This window comes from Acipenser ruthenus, chromosome 16 (assembly GCF_902713425.1).
Source record: "Acipenser ruthenus chromosome 16, fAciRut3.2 maternal haplotype, whole genome shotgun sequence".
Taxonomy (NCBI): domain Eukaryota; kingdom Metazoa; phylum Chordata; class Actinopteri; order Acipenseriformes; family Acipenseridae; genus Acipenser; species Acipenser ruthenus.
Genome location: NC_081204.1, coordinates 28,890,134 through 28,911,345, shown reverse-complemented (window position 1 = coordinate 28,911,345; position 21,212 = coordinate 28,890,134). Strand labels below are relative to the sequence as shown.

The 21,212-nt window shown below is 38.2% G+C and overlaps 3 protein-coding genes across 3 annotated transcripts in view; all 3 read left to right on the top strand.

Moving 5' to 3' along the window:
- The first annotated feature begins 1,799 nt into the window (after nt 1-1,799).
- On the top strand, nt 1,800-5,182 carry rab33a (RAB33A, member RAS oncogene family). Its single transcript, XM_034903378.2, has 2 exons — nt 1,800-2,520; nt 3,581-5,182. The coding sequence occupies exons 1-2, from the start codon at nt 2,260-2,262 to the stop codon at nt 4,025-4,027; spliced, it is 708 nt and encodes a 235-aa protein (XP_034759269.2). The 5' UTR covers nt 1,800-2,259; the 3' UTR covers nt 4,028-5,182.
- Nucleotides 5,183-9,523: 4,341 nt separating this feature from the next.
- LOC117411845 (selenoprotein T2-like) lies at nt 9,524-16,635 on the top strand. The gene is made up of 6 exons (XM_034019641.3): nt 9,524-9,864; nt 11,309-11,419; nt 11,603-11,729; nt 13,201-13,288; nt 14,707-14,853; nt 15,840-16,635. Exons 1-5 carry the CDS (start codon nt 9,650-9,652, stop codon nt 14,826-14,828), a joined length of 663 nt encoding a protein of 220 aa, XP_033875532.1. The 5' UTR covers nt 9,524-9,649; the 3' UTR covers nt 14,829-14,853; nt 15,840-16,635.
- Nucleotides 16,636-20,634: 3,999 nt separating this feature from the next.
- The window catches only part of LOC117412178 (ecto-NOX disulfide-thiol exchanger 2-like), a 122,629-nt gene continuing 122,051 nt past the window's right edge, over nt 20,635-21,212 (top strand). Inside the window, 1 exon segment of the mRNA XM_058989318.1 lies at nt 20,635-20,729. The gene's annotated coding sequence lies outside the window, so the exon portion shown is untranslated.

Genomic DNA, 21,212 nt, shown 5'->3' with positions numbered 1-21,212 from the left:
TTATTTTTATTTTATTTGATCGTTTTTAGGAAAACATATACTTTGCAGTGGGTATACCTGAAAATGAAGCTTACAGCGCTTTGATAATAATGTGATTGCCAAGCAAACACAGGGAAATGATTTGGTATTACAGGATCTGTGAGTTATGCAATAATAACAACACTGTTTTAGAACTGTCACACAATTTGGAAAGTTATAAAATAAAGAAATAGAAAAGGCCGCATACAGATAACCTTTTTATTACACATAAGTATACAAGCTTTCAAGACCACACAGGTTCCTTCCTCAGGTAAAATTTGATTTGTTAACAAGTAGTGTAGATTTTTTACATTAAATGTAAAAAGTAATAGGAATTTTGCTAAATAGAACAATTTCGAATAATGTGATGTTTCTTCTTTTTTTCAGTCCTGGTCCAATACAGTATAATATGGCTATTTATTTCAACATCAGAGAGTAAAACAGTTAGCAACAGCTTACACCCTGGGGAAAGACCTCAATCGGATAAGTACACCCGTTCTGCTATTTAAATCCATCCTGTCACACAAACTCCCTTTGGCTACATTGAACCTCTCGTAGAAAATTCAAATGTTCTGCTTTTGATTAAAGCATCCTAATTTACCAGCTTGACTAAACGAGTCAAGGGAAAATGGGGACAGGAGAGGGGGATGCATGCTCTTCTAAATTATAGGCTTGGGTGAAATCCCTGATGTATTCCAGTTTGTCAGGATCTAATGAGAGATGGTGATTCTGAGTGTGGAGCGCCAGACCCAGAACAGAGAATAGTAAAGGGGGGAGGTTGTTAAATAGCCACTTGACCAGTCTAATACAAGGGTACAATGCAAGCTTTTGCTGAAAAAAAAAATGCACATATGATTGTCAAATTGTGCAATATAGAAATGCTGTGAAATTGCAAGTTGTCACGTGCTCCCCAGTGCCCTACTATTGCTACCTACCAAGTTTCATTACTTAAATACGTATTCAACAGCATACACATGAACTGGTCTGGTGACCTTTCAACCAATATGTATATATCTTGGACAAATACATGAATTATTTGAAAGTTTCCCCATCTTCATTCCAGTGGGGATTCTGCTAGTGTCAGATTTTACAGCTAGGTGAAACTGAATCAATGTGACTTTGTTAATTATTTATTTATTTTGAATTAAGAGTTCATTAAAGTCGTATAAAGGCTTTTTGGAAAATTAAGTTCACCCTTCAGTAGTCATAAAATACTGTCAGTTTTGTGTCCTACTCCATTACAGACACAGCTTCAGCTGTCATTATTAATGCACGTGATACAACATTGTGTTAACAGTATGTGCAGTATAATATGCCAACAACCTCTTATAATCAGGGATGCCCTGATTATAAGGATTATATATATATATATATATATATATATATATATATATATATATATATATATATATATATATATATAAAATAAATCCTTCTTTTTATATTACCTGGCAACACATATTAGTTCTCATATTAGTTGTTTTAATGATTTATTATCAGCGTCAAAGCTAGTGTTGCAGGAGAAAACAACCGTATATCAAAACTATAACCAAACAACACAGACTACCACTGTTTGTTTGTTTGTTTAATTACAGACTGGTCAAATGCTTTAGGAATAATACAATGTATCACCTCTAAAATTACACCATTACTGTCATCCAGTACTTATTCCCAGAAAGTGGTGACTTTATTATTTATCATTGACTCGTGTCATTGTCTAAAAAAAAAACATACATAACAAATACCAAGACTGCTGTGCTTCAAGCGCCCCTTGTCTCAGCACCGCACCTTGCAAAATGGGAGGGCCTTAGCGAGGACAGGAGAGAGAGAAGTGGGTGGGGGTAATAAATATTCAAACGGCACCTGATTTATTTTGCAGCTTGTATCCCAGAAGGAAACTGACAACCGAGACCAACAAAACAACGCAGTCAGCTTATCTAAAGCCTTATAACGTCTCAACACTGACATCTTGTGAAAAACTACTTCTAAATCATAATGATCTGTGATCACTGCGGTTTTAATTGAACAGGGCGAAAAAGGGGAGAGATCGACCTGCTTTGATTACAATTGTGTACAAAGGATTTCTATAATTTCCCAGGCACTGCGAGAACGGGGATTGGGGCAATACGTTCTATTACTCTGTATTCACTTTCAGATACAGTATTCGTAGGGGATAGCACCACCGTCTCCAGTTACCCCCAGTCCACACGGACAGTAACATAGACACCCTTGTTTACCGTTATGGCAAACGAATCTTTAGCAAATGGAGGAGGCACAAGGAACCCCATACCCAACAGCCTTTCATCCTTGGAGCTGGACTCGTCCCTGGATCACAGTGTCCAGACAAGGATATTTAAGATAATTGTGATCGGGGACTCGAACGTAGGGAAGACCTGTCTAAGTTTCCGCTTCACCGGCGGCAGCTTCCCAGAGAAGACAGAGGCCACCATCGGGGTGGATTTCAGGGAGAAAACGGTGGAGATCGAGGGAGAGAAGATCAAGGTATGGTGACTCAAAAATACAGTCAGTCATTTTCTTTTTGCTTTTCAGTCATTTTCTTTGGCTTTTTTATGTGTTATGAGTCATCTTACTGTGTTTTTTTATATGTATCAGTAAGTCACCCATCCTTGCATTAATTTCAGGCACATACATACAGTATGCGTGATCCTCTTCATGTGTTACATGTTCTGCATTCACGCAAGCACATAGAATACTGTGTGTTTAGCTTATGTACGTAATTATAAATACACTTTTCTCATGTTTTTACTGTCATACAAGTCTACAAAATACAGCAAATCGTGTGTCGTGGCTGGCCAGGGTACCAACTACTAAAATAAAAAACTTTATTATTTAGTCTTGACTTTATCAAACTAGTAAATTGGCCCATTTGTTGCACGTTTGATTTGCAGAATGTAAGGTAGATTGGCCAAGAAGCTACAAGTCAAACAGTGTGGCTTTGGTTCCAGTTATGTTATTTTTACCTCCCACCTAGCCCCAATTATTAGCAAAAATCAGCCTGCTGGAAAATCTTAAGTAGAATTCTTTGTAAAGCATTCTTTTTTGTATTCACTGCATACAAACTAACATGATTTAATCCAAATGGATCATCATCAGTATGTGTGTGTATACCTGTAGAACTCACCATAAAAAACAATCCCTTATAAAGTGAAGTACATGCATTAACTACAGCTAGGAGTCCTAATGCAATTCTCTACATTTCTGGTTTAAGTAAAACGAAACTGTTAATCTTACCAAACAAATAACAAACATCTTAATTTTAAGGATTCAAAACTGTCCCTACGTGTTTTTTTTTTTTACTTGTTTTGTACTAATTAATAGTTTATTAAATCTGGTCCTTATGCACCTTGAGAAGGCAAGTACTGTTAAAGAATCAGATAGCGAAGTAGGTACCAGACATACAAGAGTTGTTAGCTTGTGAAATCATGAGCAATAGCACTAAATAGACCACCACTGTTCAAACCGACACCTTCATTTCATTCTTCCAATTCCATAGAAATTGAATAGGATCTCCCTGCCCCCCTCCTTCCTGCCCTCTCCCCAGGTGCAGGTGTGGGACACGGCCGGTCAGGAGCGCTTCAGGAAGAGCATGGTGGAGCACTACTACCGCAACGTGCACGCCGTGGTCTTCGTGTACGACGTCACCAAGATGGCCTCGTTTGAGAACCTCAAGACGTGGATCCAGGAGTGCAATGGGCACCACGTGTCACCCGTGGTGCCCCGGGTCCTGGTGGGAAACAAGTGCGACCTGGTGGGTCAGATCCAGGTGCCCTCCAACACAGCGCTCAAGTTTGCCGACTCCCACAACATGCTGCTTTTCGAGACGTCCGCCAAAGACTCCAAGGAGAGCCAAAACGTGGAGTCCATCTTCATGTGCCTGGCCTGTCGCCTGAAGGCTCAGAAGTCTCTCTTGTACAGGGATGTGGAAAGGCAGGATGGCAAAGTGAAGCTCTCGCAAGAATCTGCCTCCAAGAACTCCTGCCCGTGTTAAATGAACTATTGGTTTAGAAAAAAAAAACATAAAGTATGTGCCTGCAATATGTTTTGCTGAAACGATTTTGCTTGTTCTCTTGCCTCTTTTTTTCCCCTCCCACTTCCTGTTGAAGCCCCCATGCCCTGAACAGAACTAACTGCCTAAATCCCTTTAATGCTCTCGTTCTAAGGCAGCTTCCAGTAATTGCGGATTGTTAATCATGCTCTCAAGTGCTAGTAGTAAAAAAAAAAAAAAAAAAAAAAAAAAAAGCCGGAGTGGGACCCGGAACAGTTTTGTTACTTGGTGCATCAAATAGCATCCTGTTTTAATGTAGTGTTGTAGAGTTTTCCTAAAAGCTCATGCTTTTGTAATTAAAGGGAACTTTATTTTTTGTCAGAATAATAGTTTCTCAAATAGGCAATGACTAAGCTAGACTTGTGAATAATTTTCCTTTATAGATGACTTTCTTATAACATTTACTGGAGGCTGGTAAAATAATACAGAAAACAGGACAGTCCATAGATGCCAAGTAAGGAATCATTTAAATCAGGATGGCTTGGACGAGATGATCCATGCTGTTTCCATTTGGGGGGGGGGGGGGGGGGTACATTTGGAGGGCTTGACCCTCTCATCTCATCTCTATTACATTTAGTGGAGAGTGGGGGCTTGTTGTTCAGCGTGTGTGTGAGACAGATTGAAAGCAAGTCTGAAGCCAACGGTTGCCAAGCTACTTGAGCTCTGTGGATAAACTGGTTCTGCTGTGCCACTACGTGTTCACCAGCACTAAATGTATCAAAATATTTATTTTAAAGAGTTACATTACATTAGTGGCATACTGTGGTTTTTGAGGCTCTTCCAAGGAGCAGGCTTTGTTCAATATCTAATATCGAAAACTGCTTTTATTTACTTTTATCATATTGGACTCTTGGCATCACACAAGGGGGCGCAAAAAGAGAATCTTGTCAATGATCTGCAGTGTTATAAATCTGTGGCTCACATGAAAAAGTAGTAATAGTCTACGGTACTAAGTACATACAGTACAGAGTGAAGTAAATACAGTGATGTGCATCAGTACCTTATTAGGTTTGGGGATTGTATCCCCCACACACCACATGTCTGTGTATTATTCAAACCAGTCAGAACTATTCCAATCAGGGTGGTATTTCATCACACCAGCAATAAAGCATCACGACTCTTTCCTTTTTCTTGTATTGGTTTAGGAACACTGTGCTGCTGTTGGTACCATTTCTGACCTAGTGTAGTACAGGTGCCTTAACCACCTCAGAACTGTGCCCATGTTTTTTCCCTGCAAATTCCTGCAAGCTGTGCTGAGGAGATAGTGAAAAAAGGCTCTCTCTATATAGATTAATACAATGTTCCACATCTCATTGTGTGTGTATGTGTGCTACACAATTCTACTGGTGAAAAAGTCATATCTGGGTGTGACCTTTAACTTCTCAACCTCACAGCCTTTCAGCCTCCTGTGGTCCTTAGCTCTTTGCACTAAGCCCCTGATCCACACTGTCTTTCTCTTGCCATGAGGTATCAGACATATAGCATAGGTGGCCTGGTCTACAATATTCAAACCAGTCATAGTCTCTGGATTTTTATGATTTTCATTCTTCAATACATTTAAACAGGGTAGCCCATTTTGAGCATGCATTCTTCCAGGTCCAGTCCTACTGAGCAGGAGCAGAAATCACGTTTCTTTGGGCAATCTTCATGTCACCAGACTCTGCGACCTATTAGAAAAATGCACAACGGCATCTTTACTGAGGAACCGTGCATTTTAACCCACGCCATGCAAAGAGAATAGCAACTAAAAGATTATATCCCACAAAGGATTCAGGCAAAAGTGTTCTACCTACCTGAGCTACAAAAACACATGTTATTTTGTTTGTGTAAATATTAAGTTGCCTTTTTTATGTATGTCTTGGTTTCTGTTTTTGGGTGGTTTTGCAGCAAAGCAAAAATATGGACTAACAAAAGTTTACCAAACCAAACATTCAGAAAATAAGGTCTGTTTTCTGACCCTTATGCTTTGTATCGCAGTGGCAGAGCTCCCCGGATCTTGAGGAATTCAACAAAACAGGGATGACTGAAAAACAAAATGTCATGTATGTCACATGTGTATTGCTATATTTAAAATAACTGTCTGTAAAGTATTGGGAGTAACTGGAAACAACTTCAAACTCTTCAGGGAGCTCTTAATAATATTAAAATAGGGAATAGATAATACCAGCATCCATCACTGAGGTACTGTACTTTTAAAGTTGTGTAAATAATGAGTCTCTTTCCTGTGCAATGAACTTTTGTAATGTGGCAGTACGCACTGCTGCCACTAGGACGAGTGCCACTGCTATCAGTTAATGAAGCTTCTTTACTAATCTCTGAAGCACCAAAATAAAATAAAAAATGACTAAAGCAATGCTTACTGTTTGTTTTTTAGTTTCTGTTATGTGGAATAACCAGTAGCAACCTTTTATTTTATTAAACTGTGCTGTCCCAGTAATACAGTACTGTACTGCAGAAAAATCAACTTTGGATCATTGTTTTATGATTTTGAGAGTTTTCGTATGAGAAAGATTTTATAATGAATCATCAAAGATATGGAAATGTAATCACTGTCGAACCAGCTTAACGTTACTCCTGCTAATGTCACCCTCCACTTGTTATCCCGGCCAGAATATAATGGGACAGTAGATTCCTGATTACTTTGGTTATTATCATACTCTGGTTAATACCAAAAGGTAGTGTGGTCCATGTTCACAGTGCCCTACAGACTTTATAACCACCCTGTTCATATAACCCATAACATATTGGCACAGACCTGATGATAGCCACCCACCCTCCCACACAGTCAAATCCAGTACAAAAATACATACCACACCACACACATGTGACCTGTTCTAAGACAACAGTTGTTCTCAGCAGACCACGTATTTGCATGTTTCCATGGAAATACCCCCACCAGCAAGTATAGTCATTGAAGTCCACTTTATACAAAGTATTGGAAGTACAATACTGTATTTATCCATGTACTGCATTTCATTGGCAAATTAGCAGCATGTGGCAGGATTTTTGGAGTCAAACCCACCCAGTGGAAGGCCAGTAATTTGTGTGAGGTTTATATAATATTGCTTGTATTGCGTGAATTGGCCTATCGCGGTGCTCGTCTCTGCCTCACTGAGGGCCAATTTTCCATGGCTCATTGTTTCGGCTGAATCTTAATTAAATTTCTAACAGCAGAAGAGGTGCTTGGAGTACATTACAGCAATGGCAGATGTGCTTAAATTGCACAGCAGCAGACCACTGAGCTTTAAAAATGAAATGGTCTTCTTTCAACTCCCTGTAAACAAGCCATGCCAGCGAACTCATCTGCGTGTTAATTACTGTGTGGGCTCCTTTGTTAGCTCTTCATTTATGACATAACTGTATTTAGCACAGTGCTGTGTGAAGCAAGTACTGCAGGTACTTATGGATTACATTTATATGTGTCATTATTTCAATAAACTACAGAGCATAATGTTACCTACATTAGTGAAGAGCAGCAAAGCTTTATCTCATAGTTCATTAAATACTTCTTAAAACCAGTGTTAAAGGCCATTTGTCATGTCTGGCACACAAAATATATGGTTTTCATTTATTTTTAAACACCTAACAGGTTCTGTAAAACGAACATATTATTTTTACTTATTAACTACCCTAACTACTCCAATACACGTCAGTTATAAAAGCTTGCCACTAGGTGGTGTAAGCACCACATCTTTTTTGAGGTAATGGCTGATGCTTAATAAGGTGTCTTTTACTCTTCAAAATCCTTCCAAGTTTGTGTAAGGACTATTCAAATGGAAAATGTGAGGCAGAACACCAGGGGTGGTTTATTGAACTACACATGCAAGGTTTCACATATTAGCAGTACTCAGCTCAAGGTACTTTTTTAAAAGCTGGTATTTCCATACATTTTCATTAATGATTGTTTTGAAATATTTGATCTCTCATTAAGAATATATTAAGAGAGTTGAGCCACTTCAGAATTTATAAAGTTATAAATAAAGATACCATGATGTGCAATACTACAAACTGAACATGTAACAGTTTCAGTACATTGCTGTACAACACATTGTTCAGGTTTGTTTCAAATTAAGTGATTTTTACACCTATTAAAGCTCCCAGTGTAAAGTAGTAAAAAAAAAAAAAAAAAAAGCATGTAAAATTGAGAAAAAGATCCAAACAATACACACTGGGAGCTAAAATGATATAGGTCAAATGTTTCAGCCACAAGACTTGGAAGGTGTGTGATAATTGTACTATAAGGTAGAAAAAATTATGTGTAAATAAAAGCTGGTTGATATCTAGAGATTTTACAGAACATCACATCTGCCCTTTAAGAGTTAAGCTGACTGTATAATGTATCAGCTGTCCCTGCAGAGGCATGCATTGAGATTCAATGCATGTGCACTGCAGAGGCATGCATTGAGATTCATTGTCACCTCCAGTTTAAATTTTCACCTCCACAGGAACGAGAGAGCGATATGGAAGCTGAGGCTAACCATCGACGGCACAGCAGGTAAGGAAGACAAGCACAGAGCAGCTCCTGAACCATGAAATAAATACACTCGAAGAAAACACACAAAGACATTTTTGACATTTTCAGGACATTTCAAACAAAAGTCAATGACAGCTGCATATGCCAGGCAGCAAGAAGCATATATCAGTGAAGCTCTAAATGATACCTCCCAATAATGACCAAAACAATGTGGTACTATAACCTGCTCTGGATGTGATGCAGGCATCACATCACACATCTACCGTGGCACAGTTCAAAATGTCCTTGTTTAGGACATGGCTGGCTTCACCTCTGTCACCTGGTTCTGATCCGGACAGGGGTACAAGGGAATTGAGTTCTGATGATCCCAGCTCTACCACATCCCATATTTATAGCTGCCATGGAAATACAAAAGAGCACAAACACATAGGAGATTATTGAACATCTGTCAGATACATGTCTGACGTTCCATAACGAAGTATAGTCATAGATGTACAAAGATGGGCGTGGACAGACATTATCTTGCTGGAATGTTTTGATGGGTGTGGTTGGTTATATGCAACTTCACCTATTATACATACCAATCACATATCTTTTGCTCAAGGGGGAAACTATTATCCTGAATATATTCATATGTCAAAGGTCAGGTTAGGTATCTCATGGCACACACCACATATACTATAAAGGGATTCTAAAGTACTTTATACCATTTAGGGTTGTAGAGATTTAATTATTTTAAACTGTCCTCATATCTCATGCCATTGACTCCTGGGACCAGCCTAGTCGACCTTCTCTGTAGCTTCTCAAGCGCAATAATGTGCTTTTTTGTTGTAAAGTGACCAAAAGTGGATTGAGTAGTCTCTTATTTAGTAGAACATCTTTAATGACACATTATTATTGTTTAGACGATATTTTAACACCCCACGTATAGGTGGCGCTGTCGATTCCTGGAACACCGCACAGAAGAAGTTGCTTGGAAAGAAGCTGCTGAGTGCTCTCGGCTCACGGCCGGTAGCGTTGTTGTTTAGTGAGTTCGGTGTCAGACACAGAGGTGTTAAAATTTGGTCAGTTTCGCTTAGCAGAGGGATAGGATGGTAGAGTACAGCCAGGCAGGGATTCTGACCGCCCTGTTGCTGTTTACTGCGGTCACGTTGCGGGATGTCTACCTAGGAAAGAACAGTGCTCAGCAACAACACCAGGCCACGAACAGCCTGGATATGGAGCTTGACGACTTGCGGGAGACGGAGCCGCACAAACTGGGCAAGCAGAAGCTCTACACCGGCCCCGTCCTCAAGTTTCAGTATTGGTAAGAAAAAAGGGGTCAGTCAGATATTGGCCAGCTCCATCCGTATCATATACATGTCTGTAGTGTAGCTACCTATACAATGATAATGTTACACTGTTACTGTTTCGTAAATAACTACTGTAACCAGTACGGTACTGGCTACAAACCCTCAGTAAATTCGGAAATGTAGTCGTACAGAATACGGTTTTGCTCTTTGGTTATATGTACACTTAGCAGAATGGGTTGTTTTTTGTAACCTAGATTCATTTGGCTTAATCTTAAAATTAAAGCCTGGTCTTAATACACAAACATGATATTTAAAGACCTTGAACGGTTATGTATAGTTATATGGGTGAGTGTGTGCTGTTTACAATGTGTACAGTGTAGTACTGTACACTCACTCACTTAGAAATGTGACATTCCAAAACAGTACTATCGGGCAGTAGGCTCCTATCTGGTGGGGTTCTAGGTATCAATATCCTTCAATAATGAAAACCTAGGTTATACAAACAGCAGATTCTAAAAGTCTTCTTTCATCCCACCTAGCAGATGTTTTTCACTTACCCCTCTCATCTTTATGTATTGAACTGGGCTATCACAAATTAGGAGCAGCTGGTCACCTTTCATGACAGGTGTTTTTCAGACAGCATCTTCCATCAAATTTGGAAATTGCAACTTTAATTTTTTAGGCATGAAACAGCCAAATTAACTAAACTCATGAGGTGTATATTGCCTTGGACAGCAGCCAAATAAGCAATGATGAGTGACCTAGGCAGTTGTGTAGTCGAAAGAGGCTGTGGAATAACTTTTAATGATGCAGCTTAGAGCATTCCTTGGAAGAGGCTATTGAGTGAAACGATTCACTTTACAGTATGTCATTGAATCGTAATAGTTTACATAATATGTATTGTAGCACAAAGATTGTATTATATTATGCATTTAATTCCACAGGTTACGGAAATACATTTTGAGGGTGAAAGGATTAAAGGCTTTGGTACTGGTGCACTTCACCCAGCAAGCATAGTTCAGTGCAGTAACTAATAAAACTCTGATGTATATGCAAAGCAGAAAGGAAGCTCGAGGATTAGCGCACTGAAGTGAAAGAAAATGGCTGTGACTCAGATTTCACAAGGATTATACAATTCAGATTCATCCCATCTGTCTGTCCTAATAAATGTAATTGGAAAGAGGTGGTTGCTAGAGATAAAATGTACTCTCAGATTAATCTGTATAATCCTATCAGAATCTGTAGTCCTGTTGGACGTGTGGCACAGATAACCCGATTACAGACGTCACATTTCACCTTGGATGTACACCCGCATTCACATTTATTTGTTTTATGCAATGGCTGAAGTAGTGCATTGTTAAAATAGCAAATTAAGGGTAAGAAATATGATTTTAAACCATTTGTTTCAAGCAGATTGTTACTTTTAAGTGTACTAATATTATATTCAATGTATTGCAGTATATCCTGAGGATATAGCAGGGTGTTCGAGGATTACACTCGGGCAATCAGCCAGGTGTACCCGGACATGCGTATCGAAGGAGAGAACTACCTTCCCAAGCCCACCTATAGGTAAAAAATTGTGCTCCAATTAGCTACAGTGTGTGTGTATAGATAGATAGATAGATAGATAGAGAGAGAGCTTCTGATTTACAGTTTTAACTGATAAAAACCGATTTTTTTGTATTTGAGCAGTGTATTTCTCTTCTGGACTCTTTGTTGTGCTAAACTATTTTCTTTTTTTTTTCCTACCAGATATATTGCTTCATTCATTTCATACTTTAAATTCCTAGTAATTGCACTGATTGCTAGTGGATATAGTCCTTTCCCTATGCTTGGAATGGACCCCCCAAGGATATGGACATGGAGCCAAGAGAATATGGTAAAGACAATCCCCTCTGCTTGTTAAACTGCTTTGACCCTGTAAAGACCACATTCATTCTTGGCACTTCATCCATTGCGATTAAAAAAAAAAAAACCTCAGTAGTAGCACTGAAGTACCTTTACTGAACATTTTTTCCAAAACCATACTTCGACAATAGTTCCAGCTGCATTGACTTTCACAAATTGGTTGTATTCATTAATATTTAAAAGAAAAGTATTAAACAGTGCTGCTTGCATATATTAAAGCAAAAAAATAAACTTAACAGTGCACCATCTAATAACCAGTAAACAAAACATCTTAGTGTTGCATACAGTGCAGTAAAATTACATTACATTTCCAGCTGTACAAATACTCTTTTTGTTTTGTTAATCAGAACCATAACCATACACATACTTTACAAGTGTACCACTGCATTGCACTGACATGTCGAACAAGTTACAGTATGTATTAAAGTCATTCAAAGTACTGTACTCAAACAATGTTTTCTACATCGGGCCATAAACACGTTCCTCCTCTATCAGCTCGTTCTTTTTCATTTAAGTTTGTCTTTGTTTCGTCTGCAGTCACGTACTGTTTTTTCAGCATAGCAATTGCCATGAATTTCAGCAAATTCAGCAACTCACAATTTCAAACCTGTTGTGTAGCATTTTTGTTTTTTGTGTGACTGTTCTACTTTATCCAGTCTCAAAGATAGACACCTGCATTATTATACCATTGCAGTTACAATGAATGGAAGGCTTGCTTAGTTTATTCGGCTTTCTAACCAATAGCTGTTTGCTACGTATCCCAGGGGCGGGTTCAGTCTGAATGTTGACAAATCAATAGCTCAGGAGGGTGCGAATAAGAAAATTCATAGAGATTGACAGCTATTGTGTGAAGAGTGAAGCAGTATAGCTGTTATGCTTTCATATTCTGAAGATTGGTAACTTTAACCACTACTTTTTTTCCTCAATACACATGTCTGGGCCGAGAGGAGGTCAGTCGAGTTTGAAAGCTTACGTTTAACATTCAAAATGACTAAGGGTATTGAAAGTAACAAATTATAACTTTTAATTAGAACAGTGGTTTTGTGTTTCTACTTAGCAACATGACCTGAATGCCATAGATCCATAAAAAATAATCGGGTTGTTGACAGTTAAGTTTATGTGAGCCATAATAACTGTGGCTGTAGTAATCCCATTGTGGCACTGGTACAGTAGTTTCATATTAGACACACCGGCACATACGTCGCACAGGTGTATTAGTCGCCCCCCCCCCCTTTTAAGGGCCGCTCAAAAATGCCTAGAAAATCGACTTCTACAATGTTTTTTTACGGTAGGACTAAAAGACACTTAATAAATTCTTTGACAAACGTGTGGTCTTCATTGCTTGAAGACATACATTATTAGCACTGTGTGTTTTTGATATATTTTTGTTATTTACATATGCTGTGCCTCAAAGTTTTTATATATATATTTTTTGTTTGCAGATTAGTTCTTGTCTCATGGTATTTTTCCTCAGCAACATGATTGAGACACAATGCTTATCAACTGGTGCATTCGAAATCACTTTAAATGGTAAGTTTACACTATGTAAGATAATTAACAAAGATCTTTTCAACTTGCATGTTTTGGGAGCCTGCAGTGTGAAAATACTACTCATTTCTTTGTGACAGCTGTATGTATATGCCTGTTAAGAGTCTTAATTGCATTGAAATAACAATGCACTCTTTAATTAGCTTGAGGACATTTGCTTCAAATTGCTGTGGTGGTTAGATGTTCAAGGTCACTTTCTAAAGGAAACCTACAGTTACAGTAATTGTAAGATCTCTATGATGTCTGCTAGAGGGAGACATAATGTCAAATAAGAGCTGCCCTCTACTCTCTTAAAATAATGGTTGCTTCCAGCAGAGGTTCTTATACTTGCTTTGCATTGGTGCAGAATACTGGAAGACACTTTCTGTTTGTGTCTTTCAAAACCCCAGATGCCCTAGCCCTAACTTCCAAAACCTACATTTCAATGCAGGTCTCAGATCAGTAGAGCCGAATGTGGGCGCCAAAAGTATTCCTGTGAAGGACAATTTTATGATAGTATGCAAATGTTAAACCAAATGGGTTTTCATCCAGTCATTCTGAACAGCCTTTCCTGGCCTGATGAGTGATTGGTGCCTGTGGGAGCCTGCGGTCAGTCTGCCTGCAGGTGAAGCTGCCTCCCTCCAGACTCTTTCGGTCTCTGCTTCGGGATATTTCTTCCATCTGCCTAGCCTGTCAGTTTTCTGTGCAGAAACTGCCCTCAACGCAAAGCAGCTGCAATGAGGAAAAAATCTTCCAGCACTAATTAGTCAGAATGAGGATCAGGCAGGAAGCAGGTGTCTTGGTGCTCCACAGCACTGGGGTTCTAACTCTTCACAGGGGAAGGTGGAGTATTTGAGGCTCAGTAATCTGTTCAGTGTTTTTGACTGGCAGGTTGTAGACTGGAGGTAAAACTGTCAGAAACTAGGAGAGGTAGACAAACAAATATTTTTCAGTGTCTTAATCTTGCCAAATTAAAACTTTTTGAAAAAATTGCCAAGAAGGATTCCCCAGTTAGCAATTGTATTTAAAAAAAAAAAAATTACTATGAAGAGTAACTTATGAACACGTCCCTGGTGTATGTGTATCTTAATTATGCAAAGAGAGGTGGCTGTTAATGCAGCTCTCAAGAAACTCCTAGACCAAATCTGTTCCAGACACATTGACATCATATTTTAATGCATTTAGTTATGTTAATGAAGGGGTCAATAAATAATTAAGGGTGGCATAAGGGGTGGAATTTATGTGGCGTTAGAGAAGCCCCATGACTCTAACATATCTGTTCTGGCTTTCGTTTGTTTCAAACTGAATTTGAATTTTACAAGATGGGTAATTTATTCAGATTCCCTGTCACTTGACAAAACTTTAATACTTTTTTGATATCTGTTTTGGAATGTGTTTTCTTATCTCCATTTTCCTTTAAGATGTTCCAATCTGGTCGAAGTTGCAATCTGGTTATGTGCCTAACATTCAAGAGATTTTCCATATCCTGGATAATCACCTGAAGATGAATCAAATAGACAAGACTTCCTTTTCGACACTGTAGCAGAACCTATCAAGCAGACAGATTAGTAAGTAATTAAGCCAGGCTGCCCATCATGGCTTGGAGGTGGACGACTTCATAAATGATAGGCAGTTAATTAATCTGAAGCACTGAGAAAGAACATGGATTAGCATCTGCCCACCAGTCATACCGTCTGATTGAGGTCTGCACATAAGAGAAAAAATCTACTTTTGAAATGTTAATGGAACTAGCTTTTAATTGATTAAACATCGCTACTGATTAATGCACAGTATTGTCCTCTATTGTAATAGGGGATATAGTGGAGGAATCCGTACTTAAATCCCTATAAAAGCATGCCATGCTTCAGAGTTCTTGTATATCTAGAGAGCCTCTTCTCCAGTTATGATGCATCTTGTTTATCTGTATTCATTATCAGAAAATAATTGAGAAGATTGGCATCTTCCCGAGGGGCATTAAATTTTCCACTATTAGTGGAGTCTGCATTATATGTACTGCAGGCTCCACTAATAGTGGGAAATTAAATGCCCCTTGGGAAGACTTGTTACCACCAGGGTGCAATGCCCTCAGCATATGGCTTTGGGCATTATAGGCCCTTGTTGGTAACAATAGTCTTCCCTCAGGTCAATAATTTTCCACTGTAGCCTTTCTCTCCCGTACATATTTACTATCTAGAGATATATATATGCAGATGGTGTAGGTCATGATGCTCCACTTTTTATTGAATTTATAGCCACAGTGAGTGTAGTTGTACAGTTATGGTTGATTGATGTTAAATGTTTTGCACTGCACACTTCATTGTGGTACCATTAAAGCTTTGAGGTAAATTTATACAATGAAATAAGTTTTCCTTTTTTACGCACTCTTCAGATCAATAGTTTAACTGAATAATAAATAACTTATGAGCAGGTCTTGCATCACCAGATGGCCTGGCTTGCTATGCGGTCTTGAAGCTTAATTAAACGTTATGTATGACTGAATTAAGGAGTAATGTCTTTATATGTAGCCTTACCCTTTTTTGCCTTATTTCTTCAGGTATCTGGAGCAGGTTTCCCAGTGTTGGTGGTTTGTTCTGTGGGTTAATGAAGGCTTGCACTGAAAACAGCCCGCTGTGTGTGCAAGCCGGACCTCCTCCCCATGTGACACACTGCAGACACTCAAGGAAGCTATCCTCTGGCAGAGCAACAAGCCCCATGAACTGTGGCTTTAGGATCTATCGTATTTTAATTTAAAAGATTAAAAAAAAAAAAAAAACTAAAATAAAAAAGGGTATTTCAATGTACTTGAGGTTTTCTTTGGTGCAGGCAACACATAATTGATTCTTCCTCTTTCAGCTTAATATATGAATTCTGTCTGGCCTTAAGATATGTTTGTAGAATGTGTTGTGTACTTCCTTTAACATGATTAGAAAATGTATGTCTTGTTTATGGGAGAGGCTGTCCATTATCTGATTGTCAAGCTAATACTATTGAGAAAAGGTTTTGCTGTAAACTTCCATGTACGGGCTCTGCAGGACCTTGCCCTCGTTCATTCTCATCCAGGATGAGAACAGAAATGTAAAAATGCACACAGCCAAATTAACGACACTCTCGATATATGGATTTTTCTTGCTTTCCTAAGTTGCCTGTCTTCTGCTGCAGTTTAATTGACATTTTATCTTTCAACTATTTTAAATGCGTTGTTTTTTTTTTAACCCATCCCAAGCTCCAAATCAAAGCTTTCCCTTAATCAATCAATAAATCTTTATTTTATATAGCGCCTTTCATAGTGGACCACCATCGCAAAGCGCTTTACAAGATACAGTAAAAAACAAACAAACAAAAAAAAAAAACGCATAATACATTATTGCTTGTTATGATGACTTTCCATGCATAGTTTTAGAGCACTGGTTTCTATTTTTAAACTGTGTTAAAGAGTTCACTCTAACAAATGATTAGTTCTGAACTAGCACTGAAAAAGAAACCGTTAAGAAAATCATAAGATAGGTAAGCATCAATGAATATTGAACATGCCACACAATTAAAGCTTTTGAACCACAAAATAGCTTTTAAATATTTCACATGTTAGTATGGCGATCATGCAGTGATGTAGGATTCTTCAGACCATATCATGTTTTATTTTTAAATATGCATTGTTCTTAATGTTGTTTAACTGCAGTCCTTGCTGTATTAGCTACAGGCACACTTCACTAGGTTTCCTGTATAATGCAATGCCAACTCATTAGAAATGTAAATGTTTATCATACTGACCCCAATGTTCTTGCAGTAAGGTATGTGTTTAGCAGGCATTTTTTAATATGATTATTGGACATGCCTGCAGCTTTTCTGTTTTATAGCTCATTTGACTGCCTCCTTTTTGTAGCCACTATTCATTTACAATACACAGTACCTTTTTTTTATTTTTTTTTAAATCAAATAAACCCTGCTTTGTTCAAATGCATGAGTGTTTCTCTGCAATGCAAAAGAGCTTGATAAGTAATATTCAGCCTGAGAAAATGAATTAAAGGATTAGCTGTTGGTTCAATATTTCAAGTTTGTGATGTGATTTTGTGTTAATTTATTTCTAATAAAGAATGACCTATGAGAACAAAAATAAACATTAGCAATTTGTTTTAATTACCATGACCAAACATGTCCTTGTTATCAGGTTTCATGCCTTTTTTTAAACAGTCTAATACTTAAGTAAATTGGAGAATGGAAATAAAGGGGTATTGTGGTTTAGTTTTTGGATTATGTACTATCTTGTATAAAACTGGGGGAGGAAAGTTACTTGGGTGCAGGAGTGGGTTTGTCCTTGACCAGGACCAGACTAATCTGATTCGGCTGTGATAAAGCTGTAACAAAAAGCCTTTAAATGGGAAAAAAATCTATGAAACTACATTAAATATTGTTTTAAAATAAAAACTATCTTGTTCGTGTAGTGTAGTCTTAGGGTTTAAATGTAACCCTGGTTGAAGTACTGATATGGCTTTCACAAAAATAAAAATAAATGAAAAAGCTGCTCTAGATTTCATAGAAATATAATTCTGGAAGTTGTGCAGCTGCACCTATTGAACAATCCTAGACAGGCACCTGTTGTTTTCTTTTCTGTTTTTTGTTTTTTACACACATGGTTAGAATGAATCCTGATGTATAAAATGTCAACACTGTGACACGATGACATCCCATTGTTAAGGTCCCATATTGCTGATACACAGTGCAGCAGAGGGTGTCTGGCAGTATCTGCCAATGGAATATGAATTGCTTGGATGAAATGGGATTGAAAACATTTGTATTGCCCAAATATACAAGAATAATGTCCTTTCATCCCTGCAGTTGGAAAAAGTGATCTATGGGTAAAGTCAAGAGTAATTGTTAGATTGATGGAACTGTCAGTGGTTACAGAGTGGGTTGCAATGTTCTGGAGCACTGTCATCACTTACCTTTACCCTTTACACTGCCAAGAATCTATTCAAAGGTTTTCCATGAACAGAGGGGGAAAAAAATTGCATGTTGTCAGAATACATACATTGCAACTGGAGAGAACCACAGTAAATAAACAATACCACTAAGCTTGTGAAAATTCGGTACAGTGTAGAAAAAGGATGTTGTCGAACTGTGCTTGTATTTGTTTAAAAATATAGTTCAGATTTAGAAGATAATAACAGACATGAACTGAATCAGTTTATGGATGGATAATGATGTCATCTACAAGAGCGCTCTGTTTAGTATAAAATGACGAAGAGAATAAACAGACATTTTCAAGCATGACATCCTCAGTTCCTGTACCCGTTTAACTTGATTGGGGGTTTCATAATAAATTCTACATGGCATGTTTTTTTAGTACTAGGACTTGCAATGCTGGCAGTTTCAGCATATTATAAAATAGATGAATCGCTCAAAAACACAGTGCTCCTAAAATGAAAAGTTAAGTGTGCTGAAAAAGCAGCCGTTTATTTTCTTATCTACCCCATGCAATCTCGAAAAGCTTATTTATCAATTACGATGTCTTACGGTATTCTTGCCTCGCAGCGGGAGTGCTGCTGTACTTCGGCGCTCAGGAAACGAGATACAACGCTGCAGGAAGTCTGAGAGGTTATATAAAAAAAAGAAAGAACAAAATATATTTTGACAAATATTTATTTGCATATTAAATCTGCCTTAGAACACTGTAGCAGCTCTTAAAGCCTAGTGACAACTGGATGCTTGAAATGAGTGCTAATGAACATTTTAAAATCTATTTTCATCTGTTTTCTTACTTCACGTAGTCTGATTGCAGCTAGACCAGATGAGTGAGTCTGAACTACAACAAACCATGCAAAGTAAAAATGGAAATGTTAACATATGGAACTCTTACCAGACTGGTTAAAGAAGTAGCCCCTTTAGATCACCCGGTAAAGGATGTGGGTCCAAATCCTGAGATCCATGTAAAAAAAAGTGCTGAAGCTGATCCCTCAACACATAGATGTAGTTATATATGTTCTTGGTAAAACTTCACTGTGAATGACTGTTGAAACCCTAAGAGCAAGGGTCACCCTGAAGGAATAAGAAAAGGAGCATTAAAATGAGTACGTGTTGTGACAAACCAATGGTTTCATTTGGACTGCAAGGGTTTTTTTTTAATTAACTTTTCAGAAGAGGCTCATGGGGAGTGGAGCTTGAGGGTAGTATTATATTAAAGGAAGACGGGTTCCAGTGATCTCAGGAAAAGCTTTGTACACCTACTCCTTAAGAGCGGTCGGAAGAACACTGTGTGCCCGTTAAGAATCTGTGCACGTTGCAGTTTCGAGCTCAGAGCTGACAGCGCGGTGGAGCTTTACTGCAGACATCTTAAATACACACCATTCATACAGTACAGCTTGGAATGTCTTACCTTCTTGTTCCCTGTGACAAGAAATTTAGTGTGAAAAATGAGTCAAATTTCAAACAGATTTTCTATTTTTAAGCAATAAAAAATAAGATGGATAACCTAGCCTCCAGTATCTGCACACATTATATATATATATATTACAGTGACACTTATTGAATCTGATCAGGGATCTTAATGCCTTGCCAATTAATCCAGTTAATGATTACAGATTAAACCTGGGACTTGGTGGCACAAAAGGATTGATTCCTAATCCTGATCCAGTAACTATAATTATTATTATTTATTTCTTAGCAGACGCCCTTATCCAGGGCGACTTACAATTGTTACAACTTATCACATTATTTTTTACATACAATTACCCATTTATACAGTTGGGTTTTTACTGGAGCAATCTAGGTAAAGTACCTTGCTCAAGGGTATAACAGCAGTGTCCCCCACTGGGGACTGAACCCTCAACCCTCTGGTCAAGAGTCCAGAGCCCTAACCACTACTCCACACTGCTGCCGCCACACTGCTGCCCTATAATGTTTAATGTATAGTGTAAGTCTGATAAAACAATACACACGTGTAGTTCATTGCAGTACACTGTAATGGATTACACGTGTGGTTTATCAGACCTTTTAAATATGTATTGTTTTTTAAAACGCATTTCCAGTTGAGTTTATACATGTATTTGCGCAACAAATTACTGTTGAAAACAACTGCTATTTTCTTACCTGAACTCCAGGCACAGATGTACAGCAATTAAACTGATTGATGCGTGTTGGTAAGATTAATTTTACTGCAAACGGACCTTAGTGTGTGTGTTTTTTTCTTTTTTTCTTTCTTGAACGCAAATAACCGCTCTTCAACCGGCATGAGCAGCGCTACCAGCACCTACCAGTTAGGAAGGAAGTTGCAACATTTTTCCCCACAAGGTGTCTCTCTAACGCCGACTGAACGTACTTGTCCTCCAGGTTCCCAGAAGCCATAGCAGGTAGTCTGCCTCTCTTTGTTGGTGGCAATATTGTTGTCTGCTTGGTTGGTAACCAGGAGGAAATGCGGAGCTGAGGGGACTTGAAACGTTCAGTTTCAGCAGTGAGTAAATGCGACTGTTATTAGAATAGCTTACTTACTCTTTTATTAATTTAAATAATTGTTATTGGTTCGTGTTTGGAAAGTCTAATGAAACAACAGCGATCGGGCAAAGTTTGAGCTGTTTTGGTCACGTAACGATATTGTTTGAGAACAACCCGCTATGAAAGTTGTTTATAAACAAAAGTGTTTATAAAACATTGAAGTGTTCTCGATATTAAAACATAATTAACGATACCTTTGTCTTATCTTTTTCATGTATAACTATGACTTTGTCCCAGTAGAGCATCGTGGTGCCAGCACTAGCAGGTGCCGATCATTATAATCAGGCGCTGCTAATGTCTTCACCACAAAAATAATTGTTTATATTTCCTATAGCTGTCAGCAACGGATTATAATACCAACGCTGGAAACATATAAGCAGAAGCATCTACAGTAATATGTACCGGTGTATTGTTATTTTTTGGTACGCGTTAAATAGTGGTA

Coding starts and splice junctions, on each gene's coding strand:
- rab33a (XM_034903378.2), top strand. CDS start 2,260: ATGGCAAACGAATCTTTAGCAAATGGAGGAGGCACAAGGAACCCCATA. Junction 2,521..3,580: donor TCGAGGGAGAGAAGATCAAG/GTATGGTGACTC, acceptor CCCTCTCCCCAG/GTGCAGGTGTGGGACACGGC.